This window comes from Salvelinus sp. IW2-2015, linkage group LG2, assembly GCF_002910315.2.
Source record: "Salvelinus sp. IW2-2015 linkage group LG2, ASM291031v2, whole genome shotgun sequence".
Classification (NCBI taxonomy): domain Eukaryota; kingdom Metazoa; phylum Chordata; class Actinopteri; order Salmoniformes; family Salmonidae; genus Salvelinus; species Salvelinus sp. IW2-2015.
This window is the reverse complement of record NC_036839.1, coordinates 29,019,651-29,040,654: the sequence shown is the minus strand read 5'-3', so window position 1 is coordinate 29,040,654 and position 21,004 is coordinate 29,019,651. Positions and strand designations below refer to the sequence as shown.

The window sequence follows — 21,004 nt, the reverse complement described above, 5'->3', positions numbered from 1 at the left end:
GGCTTCCTCTCTAGGCTGGACTCCTAAAGAGAACACACTCTTTTGCAACCGGTCCTGTGTGGATCCCTGCAGTGTGGATAGGTGAGGACATTCACATTGTTTTTGTGACTGAAGCGTCATATGTAAAAAAAAGAATGCTACTAAATTATCCTGCATAGGTAAACTAGTGATAACTACAGAATATAACTTGAACCATTTGTTTCTTGCAAGATTAATATTCTTTAAGATTTCAGGATTTGAGGAACTCCCTCATGATGTTGTAACTCTTACCACAAACAGCACGCTTCCTGGTGTCATTATTTTGCTTGGAGAGCATTGTTCAGAAGGCGTGGACACCCTCCACAAATTAATTTTTCAATCAGGCATTTGTGCTCTGTGTGCAAGTGACAGAAATATTAGCCTTATCTTACCATGTGCTTTGCTATAGTGCTAAGAATGTGTTAGTGGTTGCTAGTTTGTGCTTTGTATGTTCATGGAGTAAGAAGCATGGGCCATGCACGTGTTCCATGCACTCGTGCAAAGTTGTGGCCTTGTTTGATGATCTGATGAGCAACCTGCTAAAACCTGCTTTAACTGTCAACCCCAGGAGTGGAATTTCTGGAATTGTCTAGTGGTGTGTGTGGTTGACCTAGGAGTATAGTGTTGACTAGGATTCAATCAGTTAGTTTACTTTTTTGTTGTACCTTTTGCAACGTGTTGATGTTCTTCTTGATGTTGTTTTGTGAGTTGTGTTTTTTCTTGTTTTGTAGTCTGCTGTGCTTTCCCCCCAGACTAAATCTGCTCATTGTTTTAGTCAATCACATCTCTAACGTAATTTATCAGATTTATTGTGAGATGTCAGATATGCGTAATTATATTAAGCCAGTGTGGGAGAGAAATCTCCATTCACTTTCACCTCTGCCAGATCTGGTGATCGTCCACTAATGAAATGATTATAACTGTACTCGTCTCACCAGAGAGCTTTCCCACCATCCATTTCAATAGGCAGACATCGTTACTGTAGTAAGTGAAAGGGGGATACCTAGTCAGTTGTCCAACTGAATGTATTCAACTGAAATGTGTCTTCCACATTTAACCCAACCCCTCTGAATCAGAGAGGTGTGGGGGGCTGCCTTAAAACAACATCCACGTCTTCGACGCCTGGAGAACAGTGGGTTGACTGCCTTGCTCAGGGGCAGAACGTCAGATTTTTACCTTGTCAGCTCGGGGATTCGATCCAGCAACCTTTCGGTTACTGGCCCAACGCTCTAACCACTAGAACTGAAGACGTTAACTGGCCATTTCTTTGGGATATAAAGGCCATTKGGAGTGATCACCAAGCTTCTGACAGTCTGTCACATTGAGTTGACTTCCATCATCTCAATATCTGAATATTCCCACGTGACCCTTCTGTCTCTCTGATCCAATCATGATAATGGTTGATACATGAAGACGAATCTCTCTCTCAAAAAAATCTGTGTTTACCCCCAGATACATTGAAACAACACAGTGAGGTACAGTAAACATACTGTAGGTGAGAGTGCTTGCTGTCAATGATCCACACCTTGTAGCAGGGCGTGTGCCCAATGTGAACAAGCCAATGCGTATGTCGCGGCTGTAGATTCTTTGCAGGTATGTTCTGGTCACAGTATAATTATTCTCAATGAGCCTTTTGTCACAGTAGAATGACAACCTTTTAGATTAGCCTATTCATGTCTGATCAAATACACGTCAGCATACTTGCTCCTATTTCTGAGCAAACATTTCATCTGCAAACTGCTTAATCTTTTAGGTTATCTAGAATGACTCACAGGCAACTGAGACATTGCCCTCTGGTGACAGTTTTAAATCACAGCTAGTACAATATCTTCATACACTACAGTATTCATAAACACTCTTCATGCAACACAATCCTTCACATATGCTGTAGTTGTCTCTAGAAACCCAGTTTTGGTTAACATTTTAAGAGTAGATCACGAGGGTGTTGTTTACAGGTGTTGTGTATAGATTGTTTATATGTTGTTTAAAGGTTGTGTACACATGTTGTGTAGAGGCTGTCTACAGATGTTGTGTCGTTTTTCTGTATGTGTGTTGTGTAGAGGTTGTGTAGTGGTTACGTACACATGCTGTGTAGAGTTTTGGTACTCTGGCAGATGCAAGAGGGTTCATGCTCCCTTTTTTGTTGACATTTCTCGTAACTTTGACCCCAAAAACGGACGGTAAAAGTCCAACTATGTTGTGTCTGTTTGGACAAACAGCACCACTTACTGTGTACCCAGAGTTAACTAAACTAAATAGCCCTGCAATGACCGTTTGTCGTTATGTAATCACACATTTCATAAATGTGTTCAGTTAGGGGCTCTTGCAACACCACAGCAGGTACGTTTTACCATGTAGGCATGTTCTGTTCTACACCTGGGACTTGTTCAGTAGGATCTTTAAAAAAAAAAATGCATTAGCAGTTATTACCTGATCTTGCCCAAAAATAACACACATTTTTGTTGTCTGTTGCAAAACATTATGTTACGCTATGTCCTACCGAACACAACAGTGGGTGTTTTTGGAGGGGTTGGAAATGGCCATGAAAGTTGAGTCTACAACTGGATATGTCTTGATCCGTAGTGGAACCAAACACCTTCAGTCAAATAAAGAAGCAAAACAAGACAGAACTTGTTCAGACAAGGTTTCTGATGGTTAGTGAGTCACAGCCCTTGGCCCCTGTATCCTGCATGTCCCTCCTACGCCTAGTCCTATCCTCTCTCTTCCCACGCTCCTCTCTGTCTGCGCCTGTCCCAGCCAGCACTGTCTTTACCCCCTCCTCCTCCTTCTCCTCTTCCCACTCCAGGCTCTAGAACTAGCTCTGTCAATTTCTCTCATTTGGATCTTTATTAAATCAACTTGACCAGGGTTCCCCAACTGGCAGCCGCAGGCCGAATTTGGCCCACGAGTGGTTTTATTCGGCCCCCTAAGTTTTCAAAAAATAGAAAAAATACAATTACATAAAAGACTGTAAAAACACCAGGAAATGAGCTCCAAGTGATTTTAATTCAAGAAATCTCTTCCCAAGTATTCCCACACATACTAGAGAGACAAGTGATCGTATACAAATGTAAGCAAGGTTAGAAATAATTATGTTTTAGTCAAACACTAGATCTGTTAAGGGCTTCTTGCAGTCAATATGCAGTAATTATACACTGTGTCAGAATGTGTGCGTACCGGTAGCGAAGTCAGGTGCAGGAGAGCAGAGATCTGTGAACAGGCGCACACTTTATTTAGGCAAAAGTGCAAAATGCGCAAAACAGTCACAAGAATGATGTTTTACAATAAACATCTTTGTGAAAAAATAACACGGAAAAAACAAGCCAGTCTGGCGCGTCAACAATACACACGTAACACAAACTATCGTACACAAATACATGATGGGGAACAGAGGAATAAATACATGTACATTGATTGGGGAATGAAAACCAGGTGTGCAGGGAACAAGACAAAACAAATGGATACAAAAATGGAGAGGCGATGGCTAGAAAGCCGGTGACGTCGACCGCCGAACGCCGCCTGAACAAGGAGAGGAGCCGACTTCGGCGGAAGTCGTGACACACTGGGTGGTTTGAGCCCTGAATGCTGATTGGCTGACAGCCGTGGCATATCAATCCGTATACCACGGGTATGACAAAACATTTATTTGTACTGCTGTAATTATGTTGGTAACCAGTTTATAATAGCAATAAGGCACCTCGGGTTAGTAGTGTATGGCCAATATACCACGGCTAAGGGCTCTATCCAGGCACTTCGTTGTTTCGTGCATAAGAACAGCCCTTAGCCGTGTTATATTGGCCATATAGCACACACCCTCGGGCCTTATTGCTGAATTATGTTCCAGCCCCCCAACTATTCGCTCAAGAAAAAAATCGTCCTGCGGCTGAATCAAGTCGATCTCTGAATTAGACTTTTCCTGTCTTTTGATTTTATTTCCCATGTTTTGATTTTTATACATTTCTCATTCTATCCCCGTTTTTTACAAAACCAAGACTGCTAGGTGGTTCTACTTCAACATGTTTTCAGTTGTATTTCCTCTCTCTACACTAGGTGTACTGGAATACTGGAACTCCTCTTTTTTCTTTGATACTAATCTAACCTGATAACTTTTATCAATCCTATTTCTCTCTGTTTGTTGCACAATTCATTTTCATTCTCAGTCTGTGTACACCTTTTGCTATTTATATCTTTCTATCAGTTAGCTGTAAGATCTCTATTAGTGTGTTTTCCTGTGGTTGTGCTGAGAGGTAGATAGGGCAGAGAGAGCACTTCCTGTATGGCACCACCAATCATTGTGGTTGACACCCCGCCAATCAGATTCAGGCACCTACTACCACTCTTGTTTCCACATCCTGTAGTGCAGGGGTGGGCAACTAGATTCAGCCGCAGGCAGGTTTTTCTTGGAGAGGATGGTCGGGGGGCCGGAACATAATTATAGTAATTTGTACAATGCAAATTGACCCAAACTAAGCCCAAAAAGAGATTATATTTGAAAATAACTATAATTTCATACCTTGATTACATTGAGACACAATCACATCCCATTGGGCAAAGATGTCAGTTCAACGTCTAGTTTTGATTTATATTTGGTTGAGTTGCCAACTAGCATGAATTCAATGTGAAATCAACCAAAAATGGCACCATGTCATTGGATTTATGTAGTTTAAAAGTTGGCAAAAAAAAATTGTTTTTATTCCCAAACTAATTCCTTTAGTTGCAGAATTTACATATGATATCACATTACAAGTGGATATACAGTGGGGTAAAAAAGTATTTAGTCAGTCGCCAATTGTGCAAGTTCTCCCACTTAAAAAGATGAGAGAGGCCTGTAATTTTCATCATAGGTACACTTCAACTATGACAGACAAAACGAGGGGGAAAAATCCAGAAAATCACATTGTAGGATTTTTTATGAATTTATTTGCAAATTATGGTGGAAAATAAGTATTTTTGATTTGGATAGAAAACACTCTGAATTTTCTAAAACTGTTTGAATCATGTCTGTGACTTTAACAGAACGTATTTGGCAGGCGAAACCCCGTGGACAAACCATTCAGAATTATAATTTTTTGAGGTCACTCTCTTTTCAATGAGATTTCATTGGGAATCCAGATTTCTAAGGGACCATCTTGCAGTTCCTATCGCTTCCACTGGATGTCATCAGTCTTTAGAAATTGGTTGAAGTTTTTCCTTTGAGAAATGAAGAAGTAACACTGTTCAGAATGAGGCTCGAGGGAAGTTTACTCTTTGTTAGAGGCGCGTTACACAGAGGCTCGCTACATGTTGTTTTCCTCCGGTATTGAACACAGATCATCCCGTCTTCAATTTTATTGATTATTTACGTTAAAAAAGACCTAAAGTTGTATTACAAAAGTAGTTTGTTTGGAAAAATGTTTGGACAAAGCTTACAGGTAACTTTTGAGATATTTTGTAGTCAAGTTGCGCAAGTTGGAACCGGTGTTTTTCTGTATCAAACGCGCCAAATAAATTTACATTTTGGATAACTCACGTAAACTCGTACATCGCCTTGGTCCGTACAATTGACCTTATTTTAGCGCCCCAAAAACGTAATACTTCCAGATCAACTGTAATGTCAATACCATTGTAAAGCACAATTTCTCCCCCTTCCAACAGAATCAATTACATGACCTAAACGCTGCCCGTTTCTGCATAATTCAAGCAGGCAATGAGCCCCGTCGGGTCTTTTTAAAAATGGCGGGTGGGGAATCGAAACTAATGAGTGATAGTGAGAAGGATAGATGTTGTGTGGGAAAATAGCTTTTTTTCACTCGATCTGTCCAACTTATCACCTTATCGCCTCTAAAATGTAAATAAAACACTATAAAGAGTTTATATAATGTGTCATTACATACCTATTTGAAGGTTTGTGTCGAATTTGAATCGGGTTTTTAGGGCGGTGCTAAAGTGATCTTAGAAGTAAACAGCGGCTTTGAGAATGATGATGGCTTGCAATGATGATGCAAAAAATTACTAGGTATCCCCCCTTACCCCCGTCACTGTCCATTTCTTGTTTTTAAACGATGAGAGAAGTGCTACACCTGGTGGAGAGAGATTGTAAGACAGAAATAGTTGCTTTATGCGTGCTGTACGTTACGACATGACACGTCACGATGTAAMGGAGGGTCCGTTTTTTCAACTTTTCTCCAATACCATAGAACCATTACCATGTCGATCAACGCTTGAATAGAAACCTAGTTCACACCCCCGATTTTGAAGTCAACACAGTCGCTACAGTCCCATTAGTTTTCTTTGTAGCCTCGTTTGAATGTTGCGGTTGCGCACATTTGTACGGAATGGGGTGAGTTTACGTTATATCGAAGTAATTAATCGAACAAAAGGACCATTTGTGATGTTTATGGGAAATATTGGAGTGCCAACAGAAGAACCTCGTCAAAGGTAAGGCATGAATTCTATCTTTATTTCTGCGTTTTGTGTCGCGCCGGGAGGGTTGAAATATGATGGTCTGTGTTTGTTTGCTTGGGTGCTATTCTCAGATAATAGCATCGTTTGCTTTCGCCGTAAAGCCTTTTTGTAATCTGACACGTTGGATGGATTCACAACAAGTGTAGCTTTAATTTGGTATATTGAATATGTGATTTCATCAAAGTTGAATTTTTATAGTAATTTATTGGAATTTGGCGCTCTGCATTTTCACTGGATGGTGGCCAGTTGGGACGCTAGCGTCCCACATATCCCAGAGAGGTTTTAACAAAGTGTCAAGCTTGTGTTATAGAAGGGGATTGAAATGTACTATATAGTCAAGTCATGTAGTGAGTCAATCTAGACCAGCTGGGATCAGGCAGTTAAGCTTTCATAACCCTGACTGACCTCATGACTCTTAGGCCACACACTATCATCACTCCAGGGCTGGCCAACCATTCTCCTGGACAGCTACTGGGAATGCAGGATTTTGCTTTAACACTGCTATAACACACATGATTCAACTAATCAACGTCCTATTGAGCAGCTAGTAAAATCAGGTGCTGCAGGGTAACACTCCAGGGTGGGGGTTGCTGACCCCTGCTGATCATTTTCTCTCTTGGTTTTTGTTATTTTATGTCTTAGCTTTACTCATTCAGTTACCGGCAGAGCCCTGGAGACGTCCCCAGTCAGTTAGTCAGCCAGTCTTCCTGTGGTGGACTGGGGAATGTGTCTGTCCCTCCTCTAGGCATGAGGTATTATCCTGCCTGCCTGCCTTACCGTGGTGACTCCTGTAGTCAAATATGATTCGTTTTCCATAAAGGCCTGCCCCAGATTGCCTGTGGCGTGTTTGTGTAGGAGATTCAGTTGACAAGTGAGGTATTCAGTGGAAGGTCGGGAAGCGGAATGATACTTTTTTGTGTGTGATCATTTCACTTTTTTTGACCAGTGTTATGATGTGTCCTGTTGGATTCTGTTAGTTTGTTTGAGCTTATTGTTCACTGTTGCTTTGGTAATGACTGTTCCCTGTGTCTCTCTGTTTCAGCTATGGATTGGAGTCAGATGTTGCAGAACTTCCTCTTCTCACTCCTCTGTCTCACTGGCAGCTCCAAGGCTGTAGGAGGTAGGTAGGACACACTTCACCAAAGACTTCCAGTCAGCCATTAATCAATCAATCAAGCAGTAGTTATGAGGACAGCTAGAAGCATGGTTTGAATTACCAAAACTGGCTCAATTCAATTTAACAGCCCTAACTATAATCTGAAACATGGCCCTTCACTTCGGGATAACTCAACTTTGACCTCTGGTGGGCGTTGATGGAATTAGTCTTTGATACAGCGGCCGTGCAAATATAGTATCTGTGTGCACTTTTATTGGTGTGCTAAAACAGGTACTCCCAAACTTGGTGATGGGGCCCGCTATGGGTGCACGTTTTGGTTTTTGCCCAAGCACTACACGGCTGATTCAAATAACCACCTCACCATCAACCTTAGATTATTTGAATTAGCTGTGTAGTGCTAGKGCAAAATACAAAACGAGCACCCGGGGGAGGGGGCAGAACCCTGTTATAAAAGGTTTTAAGCACAGATATTTTTGATGAGACCCTCTCTGTACAAAATCTATACTTACATGACACACAGTATAATAATTGCATAATTTACAAAACCACATTCATTGTGTGCGCATCCACATTCTACAAGGGGGGGCTCAAATAGTCTCTGTGCCGCATGTTTGTCTTCACTCTATGTACTCTTTGTGTACAGAGCTCTGTAAGGACTATGGACGAGAGTTTGAGCGGGTCTTTTCAGTCCCGGGTGATGCCGCCATGTTGACATCCACCCTGTTGGCCCCCAACGTGTTCAACTATGACACCGTCCCCTATAACATCTCATGGTACGACCCAAGAACTGGGAGAAAGCTGACCAGCGAGACGGGAAAAACATTGGTGCAGGGGAAGACACTGTGGATGTTTAACATCGAGATGGACGATGCTGGGGACTATGTCTGTGTTGTGAGGTAGGATATATACACTACATTACCAAAAGTATGTGGACACGTGCTGGTCAAACATCTCATTCCAAAATCATGGGCATTAATATGGAGTTCGTCCCCCCCTTTTCTGCTATAACAGCCTCTACTCTTCTGGGAAGGCTTTCCACTAGATGTTAGAACATTGCTGCGGGGACTTGCTTCCATTCAGCCACAAGAGCATTAGTGAGGTCAGCACTGATGTTGGGTGATTAGGCCTGGCTCACCATCGGCGTTCCAATTCATCCCAATGGTGTCCGATGGGGTTGAGGTCAGGGCGCTGTGCAGGCCAGTCAAGTTCTTCCACACCGATCTCGACAAACCATTTCTGTATGGACCTCGCTTTCTGCACGGGGGCATTGTCATTCTGAAACAGGAAAGAGCCTTCCCCAAACTGTTGCCACAAAGTTGGAAGCACAGAATCATCTAGAATGGCATTGTATCCTGTAGCGTTAAGATTTCCCTTCACTGGAACTAAGGGGCCTAGCCCGAACCATGAAAAACAGCCCCAGACCATTATTTCTCCTCCACCAAACTTTACCGTTGGCACTACATTGGGGCATGTAGCGTTATCCTGGCATCTGCCAAACCCAGATTCGTCCGTCTGACTGCCAGATGGTGAAGAGTGATTCATCACTTCAGAGAATGCGTTTCCACTGCTCCAGAGTCCGATGGCGGCAAGTTTTACACCACTCCAGCGACGCTTGGCATTGCATATAGTGAATTTAGGCTGCATTTCATGAAGCTCCCAACTATCACGACTCAGGATATGACCCAGAGGCAGACACAGGAGGCAGATTGTTATAATAAATATTCTGAGAACCAAACTAAGGGGCAGGCAAAGGGCAGGCAGAGGTTCGTAATCCAAGGCAGAGTCAATCAAGGACAAAACGTCAGGCAGGCTCAGGACAGGCRGAAAAGTCAGAACCGGGAAGACTAGAAAACAAGAACTTGAGAAACGGAAAACACGCTGCTAAGACCTGACAAAACAACACGAACAGACAAACAGAAACCACATGTATAAATACACAGGGGATAATGGGGAAGAATAGGAGACTCCTGGTGCGGCGTGGAGACAGGCACAAGACAGGTGAAACAGATCAGGGTGTGACACCGACAAACAGTTATTGTGCTGACATTGCTTCCAGAGGCAGTTTGGCAATCGGTAGTGAGTGTTGCAACCGAAGACAGACGATTTACGAGCTTCAGCACTCCGCGGTACCGTTCTGTGAGCTTGTCTGGCCGACTAATTCGCGGCTGAGCCGTTGTTGCTCCTAGACATTTCCACAAACTGACTTGTTGGAATCTTATGATGGTGCCACATTGAAAGTCACTGAGCTCTTTAGTAAGGCTATTTTACTGCCAATGTTTGTCTGTGGAAATTGCATGGCTGTGTGCTCGATTTTATACACCTGTCAACAATGGGTGTGGCGGAAATAGCCGAATCCACTAATTTGAAGGGGTGTCCACATACTTTTGTGTGTGTGTGTGTGTGTGTGTGTGTGTGTGTGTGTGTGTGTGTGTGTGTGTGTGGTACAGTACCCAGTAGTACAGTGCTGTAAATATTGCCTGCTATCTTGGATGAACAGAACTCCCTCCCAGTGCTACAAGCAGGCTACCTTACTGATTGTGAACCAGAACAACCCAGAAGAATGCGGTCGACCACAGAATGAGGTTGAACAGGTCCTGACCAATACAGCCAGCGCTTTCCTGTCCTGCCCATTGAGTGACCAGATCAGGAAAGTGGACAATTACTCCATCCAGTGGTACAAGGTGAGTCCTATATGGTAAACAGATGGGAGGGAGAATGTTGAGGGGAACCAGGAGGCCTGACAGTGATGGAAAGTTTGTCTCTTTGTATTCTTCATTTATCTTTAAAGCTATAGGAATGTAGGGTGACTACATGTGAGAGAATGTTCCATCAAATATACACTTTTTACATTGTTCTAACACATTTACATCAAATTATTCTCATAGAAGGCTTACTGTAGGTCTTCTTGGGTAAGACATTATCTTAACTGTAATATTGTATATTTAGTATTACTAGGGTAATTCTTGAATTTTGACCCAAAAATTCTAAAGTTCAAAAAATGTTAAATGTTTAAATGTATTTTGGTACATCTTCCCATTCTAAATCAACTAATATGGCAGCGTGATGACTTAAAATGTTTTATCATTATGATAACTTTGTGCCACCAGTAGGACTAGTAACACCAATGATAGTAAAACCAATTACAAATGTTTGGTTATTGAGGATTTTCTGAAATGGAGGCCACAGATGCTCAAATCTAAGGTCCTTAACCCTTTAAAAAAATTATTTCAAATTTGATATGATTAATAATTTTGCTTACAATTAAATTTCCCTTCATTGAAGTTGAGTAACAACAATTACACATTGTATTTAGACACAGTTTTCCTATGCAATCCTCAAATGTATCACATACTAAAAGGGTGTGATTAGCTAATAATTTTCTTTAATATAGACCCTTCCCCAAATAACAGCCACTGGAGGGAATGCTCAAGGTCCTTTATGTACTGTATATCATTGTAATGAGTGATTTTCAAGGCGTTAACTCCAATGACATAAAACTTAGGGACACACATTATACTATATAAAAAATGCGTTTTAATATACTTTTTTTGATCTATTCAATATATGAAAAACCTTTATTCACTTTCTAGAATTCAAAATAATAGATATCTCTAAATCCCCAAAATATATCACTAGAAACCACTACTGGGACGAGACAATTTGCTTACCCTAAGTACTTTAAACAATGCATAAACAACGTTTTTGCAGTATAAATGACTTGCATTATGGTTTATTATTGATGAACAGTTCAATAAACAAAAACATGTATGATGTGGTGTAACTAACTATTTGTCATTTTAAAGTGTTTTTCATGGGGATGCAAATGCCACCGTATTTTCAAGAAAGACCCATGAGCCGTATTCCATTTCCATTACCTTTCAGTGTGCATTTCTACTTGAAATCTTTCAGGGATGCGAACGCATTGTGGAAGATGACCCATTGTGGGACAGGTTTACCTATGTCAGTGATGGCCAGAGACTCTTAGTAGCTCAAGTTAGCCCTGAAGACCATGGGTTCTACACTTGCACCATGACCTTTGACCTGGAAGGGCTCAGCGGCAGGATTTCAGAGACCTTTGTGGGTACGGTGAAAAGTGAGTACTGTTGGCACAGCTCATAGAAGTTGCACCTAACCACAGATCTGGGATCAGATTATTACCATATACCCACAATCCTTAACCTAGCCATTACATAGATATCTGACCCTGTATACGGGGTTATGGGCAACTTCATGATTTCATACAGGCTGCTTTGCTCAGAGCTTAGAAGTGGTTGTTTTCTATAGGGTCAGGTGACTGCATATTTTTGTGTCTGTTTATAATGTTTATGAATCATTGTCATAATTTCAGAGGACTATTGCCTTGTCCCCAAAGTGGTTGAACCTGCTAATAAGATAATCAAAGCAGATTTGGGTAAGACACTATGGAACATGTACTGTGTGTGTGTGTGTGTGTGCATGTGCATGTGCATGCTCCTACTATATCTGTATGACTTCTATATCAGAATCACCTTTATTTGACAAGTACATTAACATATACTCCGAATTTTACTTGATGATGCGGTGCTGCTAGTGATAGACAACATTTAGAGACAGAATACAGACAAGAGTTTACACAAAGTTTACATAATTACACTGAGTGTACAAAACATGAGGAACACCTCCCTAATATTGAGTTGCACCTCCAACATTTTGCCCTCAGAACAGCCTCAATTCGTAGGGGCATAGACTCTAAAAGTTGTCGCAAGTGTTCCATAGGGATGCTGGCCCATGTTGACTCCAATGATTCGCACAGTTGTGTCAAGTTGGTTGGATGTCCTTTGGGTGGTGGACCATTCTTGATACACACGATCCCCCTGATCAAAGGCACTTAAATCTTTTGTCTTGCCCATTCACCCTCTGAATGGCACACATACACAATCAATGTCTCAATTGTCTCAGGGCTTGAAAATAGTTATTTAACCTGTCTCCTCCCCTTCATCTACACTGATTGAAGTGGATTTAACAGGAGATATCAATAAGGATCATAGCTTTCACTTGGATTCACCTGGTCAGGCTATGTCATGGAAAGAGCAGGTGTTCTTAATATTTTGTACACTCAGTCTATATMCAACTAGTTGGGTCCTTTGTACACATTATTTAATGTATGAACTTTACAAAGAATTCAATGTTTGCCCCCTAGGCTCTTCCTTCAGTAAGATGTGTCGGGTGTTTGTGCTGAGTGTGGGGGGACAATGCGCGGATTTGTTTTGGACAGCTAGAGATGACTTTATTCCCGAAAATGTCTCAGAGCGCGTCTTTCAGGAATCACAAAGGTAGGTTGAGACAGCAGCATCACAACACATACTGTAATACTTCTATATACCTGTATTCTGTGTCATCCAGATGGATGTTCTACTGTATAGTATAAAATCTGTTGGTATCGTATCAAGGATATACCATTAAGATCAAGATGGGATCCATATCCCTGAATACAAACAGTCTAAAGCTAGATTTCCATTCAATTAGTGACATATAATCATGCAAATATAAAAAAATCTGCATAAAAACAATATGCACAGAAAAACACTTTTGCGGTTAAGTTCCCATGTACCAAATAAAAAATATATATGAAATGGGTTTCCATCGCATTTTCAACTCTACCGATGGTTTTATCAAAAAAACTGTTGCGATATATAGCTAACTTTTCCAATCTGGTTTTGGCACATACTCTCTAGACAACAGTTTGCTGATAAAGTAGACAGGTTATATGATGAGATATAAATAATAGCAAAATCATTTTATTTGATAATTGGCAGCCAAGCAAATTATGATAATGCCCCTTTAGTGTAAGAGCTGTTTGAAAAGACCACCTGAAATTTCAGCCTGTTTTGGTGGTATGGAGTTTTCGCCTGCCTGGTGTCATCACCAGGCGGTAAATTAGTTAATAGACCAATAAGAGAGTGAGTTCTCGGCTACCAAGTGGCACAGCGGTCTAAGGCACTGCATCGCAGTGCTTGAGGCGTCACTACAGACCCGGGTTAGATCCCAGGCTGTGTCGCAGCCGGCCATGACCGGGAGACCCATGAGGCGGCGCACAATTGGCCCAGCGTCGCCTGGGTTTGGCAGGCTGGGATGTCCTTGACCCATCGCACTCTAGCGACTACTTGTAGCGGGCCGGGCGCATGCGCTATGATTTGCTCAGCTGAATTCGGATTGCTAATTATTTTATTTATTTTACCAAGGGAGGCCAAATGCATCAATCAATCGAATGCTACGGCGGCAACATGTTATACTCTTTTGGTCCAGACAGCATCAGATACATGGGCTACACATACTGAGACAGAGGAGCGCGTTTCCCTCGCTTGGATGATTTCTCCGATGAGATTCAGCCACTTGGGAATTTAACAGAAAATTATAAAAACACAGACGAAGACGAATAATTGATAATTCGATTTTTTTTATTGGTCAAATATTTGGGGAAACATGGTTTTCCTTGGCATCCATGAATACACACCACTGCTTTCCATGTTTTTATCAGGATAAGGTAAGACCCAGATGCAGACCGTGTCGAAGTAACAATGTTTATTACAGCAACAGAGGCAAAGGTACAGGGGGGCAGGCAGGCTCAGTGTCAGGGGCAGGGAGAGTGGTCAGGCGGGCTGGTTCAGGGTCAGGACAGGCAAGGGTCAAAAACTATGAGGGCGAGAAAAAGAGAGGCTGGGGAAAAAAAACAGGAGCTGACAGGACAAACGCTGGTAAGCTTGACAAACAAGACGAACTGGCAACAGACAGAGAATACAGGTATAAATACACAGGGGATAATGGGGAAGATGTGCGACACCTGGAGGGGGGTGGAGACAATTACAAAGACAGGTGAAACAGATCAGGGTGTGACAGCTTTTCCACATTGTGGTGGTAGGCCTACAACATAACATATACTCGTGTGATTCCAAGTTTACTTCCATATGATTGTTATTATATAAATATTAGCACATAATCTGTTTCCACCGGCCTTTCTTGCATAATTAATTTGACAGACAAAACGATCCCACCATGTCAAACGAACCAATTGTCTGTCGACATTTATGAAATTGAGCCGACTTTGATTTCTTGTTTCCATCAGCCCTGTTGTAACTTTTTTTATGCGTCATGAAATGGTTGGATGGAAACCGGGTTYATGTCAATTCAATTGCGGACATGGATGGATTATTTGTTCACGGGTGGAAACGTTTTACATCTTCTCTCCCTCTCTCCCCCCCAACCAGCGAGTGGAGAGAAGAAGAGAAGAAGGGTGTGTGGATTGAGCGTCAGTTGAATTTCTTGGAGGTGGAAGAGGAAGACTTTTACATTGACTACACGTGTCAGACCTGGAGCGACAGAGGCGTTTATACAGCCTCCTTCACACTCCAGCCTACAGGTTAGACCAGTGATCACCAGCCTTTTGTGTCAAGATCACTTTCTGAGTCAAAATGCAATCTGAGATCTACCGCTCAGATTTTTTTGGAACATGACGTAAAAAAACTTAAGCGTATGCAACATTAACCTATTAAAAACAGTGCTGTAGCAATGAGGTTTGTGCAGTAGGCTATAGGCCCAATACATTATCTCTGCATATTGGCTTTGCTTGAATTGCCTGCCAATGCATTGTTTTAAAATTAGATTTCAAATTTTAGGTAGGCTATATGATCACACAGGTAATAGATTAGTTGTTATATTATTTGAGGCACAGCTGAATGAGCATACATTTAAATCATTTACTTTTTATTTTACTAGGCTGATGGTGCTTGCATCTGATGGTCAGTCTCAGTGGAGGGAGAACAGCAGACTCCGCCACTGACACTGACTAAAAGGGGACACCGTCTTCCAGCAGATAGTGACATTCGAATCTCACCGCATTATTTCTGCCTCATACACAAATTCATGTTGTTCCTATGAACAGAGAAAGTGAAATATTCCTCTATTAAAAAATACCCTAATAATAACAACGCAAGCCTATCTATATACTTTCCTACTCATTCATTACAGCTGCAGTGCTGGTTGTAGCACTAGTGGAAGTAGGAAGAACGCTCATTTTATGGCTTATGAAAGTGTTGACCAGTGGAGGCTGCTGAGGGGAGGACGGCTCATAATAATGGCTACAACGGTGTAAATGGAAAGGCATCTGTCACACCCTGGCCTTAGTTATCTTTGTTTTCATTATTATTTTAGTTAGGTCAGGGTGTGACATGGGGAATGTATGTGTTTTGGTTTGTCTAGGGGTTTGTACGTTTAATGGGTCAGTGTCTTGTCTAGGTGTTTGTATGTCTATGGCTGCCTAGCTGTGGTTTATTGTCTCTGATTGAGAGCCATATTTAAGGCAGCCATAGGCATTTGGGTTTTGTGGGTAATTGTCTATGTTGTACGTTTGTAGCTTGTGTGTGCATTTACGTTTATAGCTTCACGATCGTTTGTTGTTTTGTTTAGGTTTATAATAGTGTTCGTTTCGTGTTTTTTCTTTATTCTCAAATAAAAGAGAATGTATTTTCCACACGCTGCGCCTTGGTCCACTTCTTCCACTCAAGACGATCGTGACAGAATTACCCACCATAACGGGACCAAGCAGCGTGTAAAGCAGCAACGGGAGCAGCGCATAAAGGATTYATGGACATGGGAGGAGATATTGGATGGAAAGGGACCTTGGGCTCAACCTGGAGAATATCGCCGCCCTCGTGAAGAGCTGGAGGCAGCTAAAGCCGAGAGGCGGCGGTATGAGGAGGTAGCAGGGAAACAGGAGCAAAGACTGGGATTCTCTGGCACAGTGCGAGGAGGGATACCGGCGAATGGAGGCAGCACGACGACGCGGTAGGAAGCCTGTGAGTCAGCGCCAAAAATTCCTTGGGGGGGGCTAAAAGGGAGTGTGGCGAAGTCAGGTAGGAGACCTGCGCCTACTCCCTGTACTTAYCGTGGAGAGCGAGAGTACGGGCAGACACCGTGTCACGCAGTAGAGCGCATGGTGTCTCCTGTACGTGTTCATAGCCCGGTGCGGGTTATTCCACCTCCCCGCACTGGCAGGGCTAGATTGGGCATTGAGCCAGGTGCCATGAAGCCGGCTCAACGCGTCTGGTCTCCAGTGCGTCTCCTCGGGCCGGCATACATGGCACCAGCCTTACGCATGGTGTCCCCGGTTCGCCTACATAGCCCCGGTGCGGGTTATTCCACCTCCCCGCACTGGTCGGGCGATGGGAGCATACAACCAGGTAAGGTTGGGCAGGCTCAGTGCTCAAGGGAGCCAGTACGCCTGCACGGTCCGGTATTTCCGGCGCCACACCTCCCGCCCCAGCTCAGTACCACCAGTGCTACACCACGCACCAGGCTTCCTGTGCGTCTCCAGAGCCCTGTTCCTCCTCCACGCACTAACCCTGTGGTGCGGTGTCTCCAGCCCGGTACCACCAGTTCCGGCACCATGCACCAAGCTTCCTATGCGTCTCCAGAGCCCTGTTCCTCCTCCACGCACTAGTCCTATGGTGCGTGTCTCCAGCCCATTACCACCAGTGCCTACACCACGCACCAAGCCTCCTGTGTGTCCCCAGAGTCCTGTGCGTCCTGTTGCTGCTCCCCGCACTAGCCCTGAGATGCGTGTCCCCCAGCCCGGTACCACCAGTGCCGGCACCACGCACTAGGTCTAATGTGCGTCTCCAGGGTTCAGTATGCGCCTGTTCCTTCTCCCCCGCACTAGCCTGAAAGGCATACAGTGTGCCTCAGCCGGCCAGAGCTGCCCGTCTGCCAAGCACGCAGAGCTGCCCGTCTGCCAAGCACCGTCAGAGCTGCCCGTCTGCCAAGCCGTCAGGCTGCCCGTCTGCCAGCACCGTCTGAGCTGCCCGTCTGCCAAGCACCGTCTGAGCTGGCCGTCTTGCCAAGCACCGTCTGAGCTGCCCGTCTGCCAAGCACCGTCTGAGCTGCCCGTCTGCCAAGCACCGTCTGAGCTGCCCGTCTGCCAAGCACCCGTCTGAGCTGCCCGTCTGCCAAGCACCGTCTGAGGCTGCCGTCTGCCAAGCACCGTCTGCAGCTGCCCGTCTGTCCCCGAGCCGTAGAGGGCCGTAGCCAGCCATGAGCAGCCAGAGTCGTCAGCCAGCCATGAGCAGCCAGAGTCGCCAGCCAGCCATGAGCAGCCAGAGTCGCCACGCCAGCCATGAGCAGCCAGAGTCGGCCAGCCAGCCATGAGCGCCAGAGTGCCAGCCAGCCATGAGCAGCCAGAGTCGCCAGCCAGCCATGAGCAGCCAGAGTCCGCAGCCAGCCATGAGCAGCCAGAGTCGCCAGCCAGCCATGAGCAGCAGATCGCCCAGCCAGCCATGAGCAGCCGAGTCGCCAGCCAGCATGAGCAGCCAGAGTCGCAGCCAGCCAGATCCCAAAGCCGCCAGTCAGCCAGGATCTACCAGAGCCACCAAAGCGGGTATTGACAATGGTGGAGTGGGGGCCACGTCCCGCACCCGAGCCGCCGCCGTAATAAGGCCCACCCGGACCTCCCCTTCAATGTCAGGTTGTGCGGTCGGAGTCCGGGGGGTACTGTCACACACCTGGCCTTAGTTATCTTTGTTTTCATTATTATTTTAGTTAGGTCAGGGTGTGACATGGGGAATGTATGTGTTTTGGTTTGTCTAGGGGTTTGTACGTTTAATGGGTCAGTGTCTTGTCTAGGTGTTTGTATGTCTATGGCTGCCTAGATTGGTTCATTAGAGGCAGCTGTGGTTTATTGTCTCTGATTGAGAGCCATATTTAAGGCAGCCATAGGTATTTGGGTTTTGTGGGTAATTGTCTATGTTGTACGTTTGTAGCTTGTGTGTGCACTTACGTTTATAGCTTCACGATCGTTTGTTGTTTTGTTTAGGTTTATAATAGTGTTCGTTTCGTGTTTTTCTTTATTCTCAAATAAAAGAGAATGTATTTTCCACACGCTGCGCTTGGTCCCGTCTTCCACTCAAGACGATCGTGACAGCATCAAACACATGAAACCATGTGTTTTGGTGTATTTGATACCGTTCACTAATTCCGCCCCGCCTATACCACGAGCCTGTCCTCCCAAGTAAGGTGCTACAAACCTCCTGTGGTGTTGACAGTGCTGATTATGAACTTAAACATAAACTACTCATAAAAACAGCAACTCTTTGTTGTATTCGTTCAGTCTCTCTCTAGTCATGGTTATAAAAGTTTTGAAATCTCACAGTATCAACTTTCCTTCAGCGTTCTTCAACTTTCCTTCAGCGTTCTTTAATGCCTGCTATGTTACTGCAGACACGATATCTGAGCCACGCGCTAGAACTTTAGTGCACGTGATTTGCTCTCTGGGCCGACGGGAAGGCAGAGGCTGCGTTTCAAACTCATAAAAGACACACCCTTGTCCACTTACCCTCACCTTATGCCCTTGGGGAATGATTGGTCAAGCAAGGAAAGTTTGCAACGTAAGCCCCTCAGCCCTCATTTTTAATGGAGTTTGTGAGTGTACAATTATGTTCACTTCTGAAACACCCCATAATTCAATGCGATGATTGTACATCGCTAAGTAAAGTCCACCAAAGCTTAAAACCTCAACGTCAATATGGAGAAGTCAACATACAAGTGTAAGTAAAAAGAATATAAATAAGTTAGAAGTTGTTGCTCCTAATGCACAAACACGTCTCGTAAAAGTAATTATGATTTTGTTTGGTTCGTTTTTGGAAATTGTAGAAATAAATCATTTAACTTCAGAAGTAGCAAGGCAGGCTAACGTCAGTTAGCTAATTAATTTGATATCTATCATACAGTAGGCATATATTAATAATTATATAGTTAATATAAGTAGACATGCAATCATAATTGACTGTAGTGCATACATATCACCCACAAGCTACTGGTGGCTGAAAACACAATAATCGCGGGATGAACGAGCGCCGAATGTCCATTTAAAAATCATTCCTTCCTCCCTTGCCAGCAAATGTATACTCGTCAGACGTCATGATACGTCATCAGAAGTGTCCACTTAATTTGAGGCTGAGGGGATAGGGTGTGTCTTTTAAGTGTTTGGAATGCAGCCAGAGTTTTTTCGGGTACATGAATGGGAATACTTTGCTTACCCGGCGTGCAGGGCCGCTGAATCGTGTGCACCCACGCCAACAGCGCAAGACCAATAAAAAAAAACAGGAACGGAAAGCTTTTCGTTGTTTTATTTTTATAAAAATGTTTGGCGATTGACTAGGAATGCCTAGGAGATGGTTGGTGACCACTGACAATACTGCCTGGAAGACAACAAAGGTGTTCAAAAAGAGAAGAGTCACATATTCTCCTGTCCCTTTACCCTTGTTTTGATAGTGTAATATATTACATAACTTTGCAACCTCACCACACACAAAAAAAAATGTTTTAGAATTAAAACCAGTCAGCTTGACTTTGGTTTTATAATAAATAATAATGCTATCTTCTTGACTTTTTTCTGCACAGATCCAAACTACCTGCTCCCTATTGGGGTCTACTGACGGAGTCTGGTATTGATGTTTACTGTTAGTGTTGTTATTTACCATCGCTTCAAGATTGACATAGTGCTGTCGTTCAGGAGGATGTTCCCGTTTCTCTACACAAACACAGGTATGTAATGAGAGACGCTTTACCGACATACAGTACCAGTCAAAGTTTGGACACACCTACTCATTCAAGGGTTTTCTTTATTTTAAAATGTATACATTGTAGAATAATAGTGAAGACATCAAAACTATGAAATAACACATATGGAATCATGTAGTAACAAAAAAGTGTTAAACAAATTCTTCAAAGTAGTCACCCTTTGCCTTGATGACAGCTTTGCACACTCTTGGCATTCTCTCAACCAGCATCACCTGGAATGCTTTTCTTAGTCTTGAAGGAGTTCACACATATGCTGATCACTTGTAGGCTGCTTTTCCTTGACTCTGCGGTTCAACTCATCCCAAACCATCTCATATTGGGTTGAGGTCGGAGATTGTTATCACGTTTATTCCCCCTCCCCTCTCCGGCGCTCGATGTCTCCAGTTTGTCTTCATTATGCAAACCTGCCAACATAGTTACGCGCACCTGCGCCTCATGAACACTCACCTGGACTCCATTACCTTCCTGATTACCTTCCCTATATCTGTCACTCCCCTTGGTTCTTTCTTCAGGTGTTATTGGTTTATGTTCCTGTGTTATGTCTGTACGCTACTCGTGTTAATTGTTTTGTTCCATGTTTCATTTATTATATTCACTCCCTGTACTTGCTTCCCACTCCTAGCGTACTCGTTACAATTGTGGAGGCCAGGGTCATATGATGCAGCACTCCGTCACTTTCCTCCTTGATCAATAGCCCTCTCATAGCCGTGGAGGTGTGTTGGGTCATTGTCCTGTTGAAAAACAAATTATAGTCCCACTAAGTGCAAACCAGATGGGATGGCGTATCATTGCAGAATGCTGTGGTAGGACATGCTG

The 21,004-nt window shown here is 43.6% G+C and overlaps 1 protein-coding gene across 1 annotated transcript in view; it reads left to right on the top strand.

Annotated features, from left to right (window-relative positions):
* The window catches only part of zmp:0000000936 (interleukin-1 receptor type 1), a 37,023-nt gene continuing 16,019 nt past the window's right edge, over window positions 1-21,004 (top strand). Inside the window, exons 1-8 of the mRNA XM_024007371.1 lie at window positions 1-81; window positions 7,505-7,582; window positions 8,223-8,475; window positions 10,077-10,260; window positions 11,489-11,672; window positions 11,928-11,990; window positions 12,759-12,891; window positions 14,824-14,975. Coding sequence (XP_023863139.1) covers window positions 7,507-7,582; window positions 8,223-8,475; window positions 10,077-10,260; window positions 11,489-11,672; window positions 11,928-11,990; window positions 12,759-12,891; window positions 14,824-14,975 — 1,045 coding nt within the window. The 5' untranslated portion in view covers window positions 1-81; window positions 7,505-7,506. The remainder of the gene's footprint in view (window positions 82-7,504; window positions 7,583-8,222; window positions 8,476-10,076; window positions 10,261-11,488; window positions 11,673-11,927; window positions 11,991-12,758; window positions 12,892-14,823; window positions 14,976-21,004) is intronic.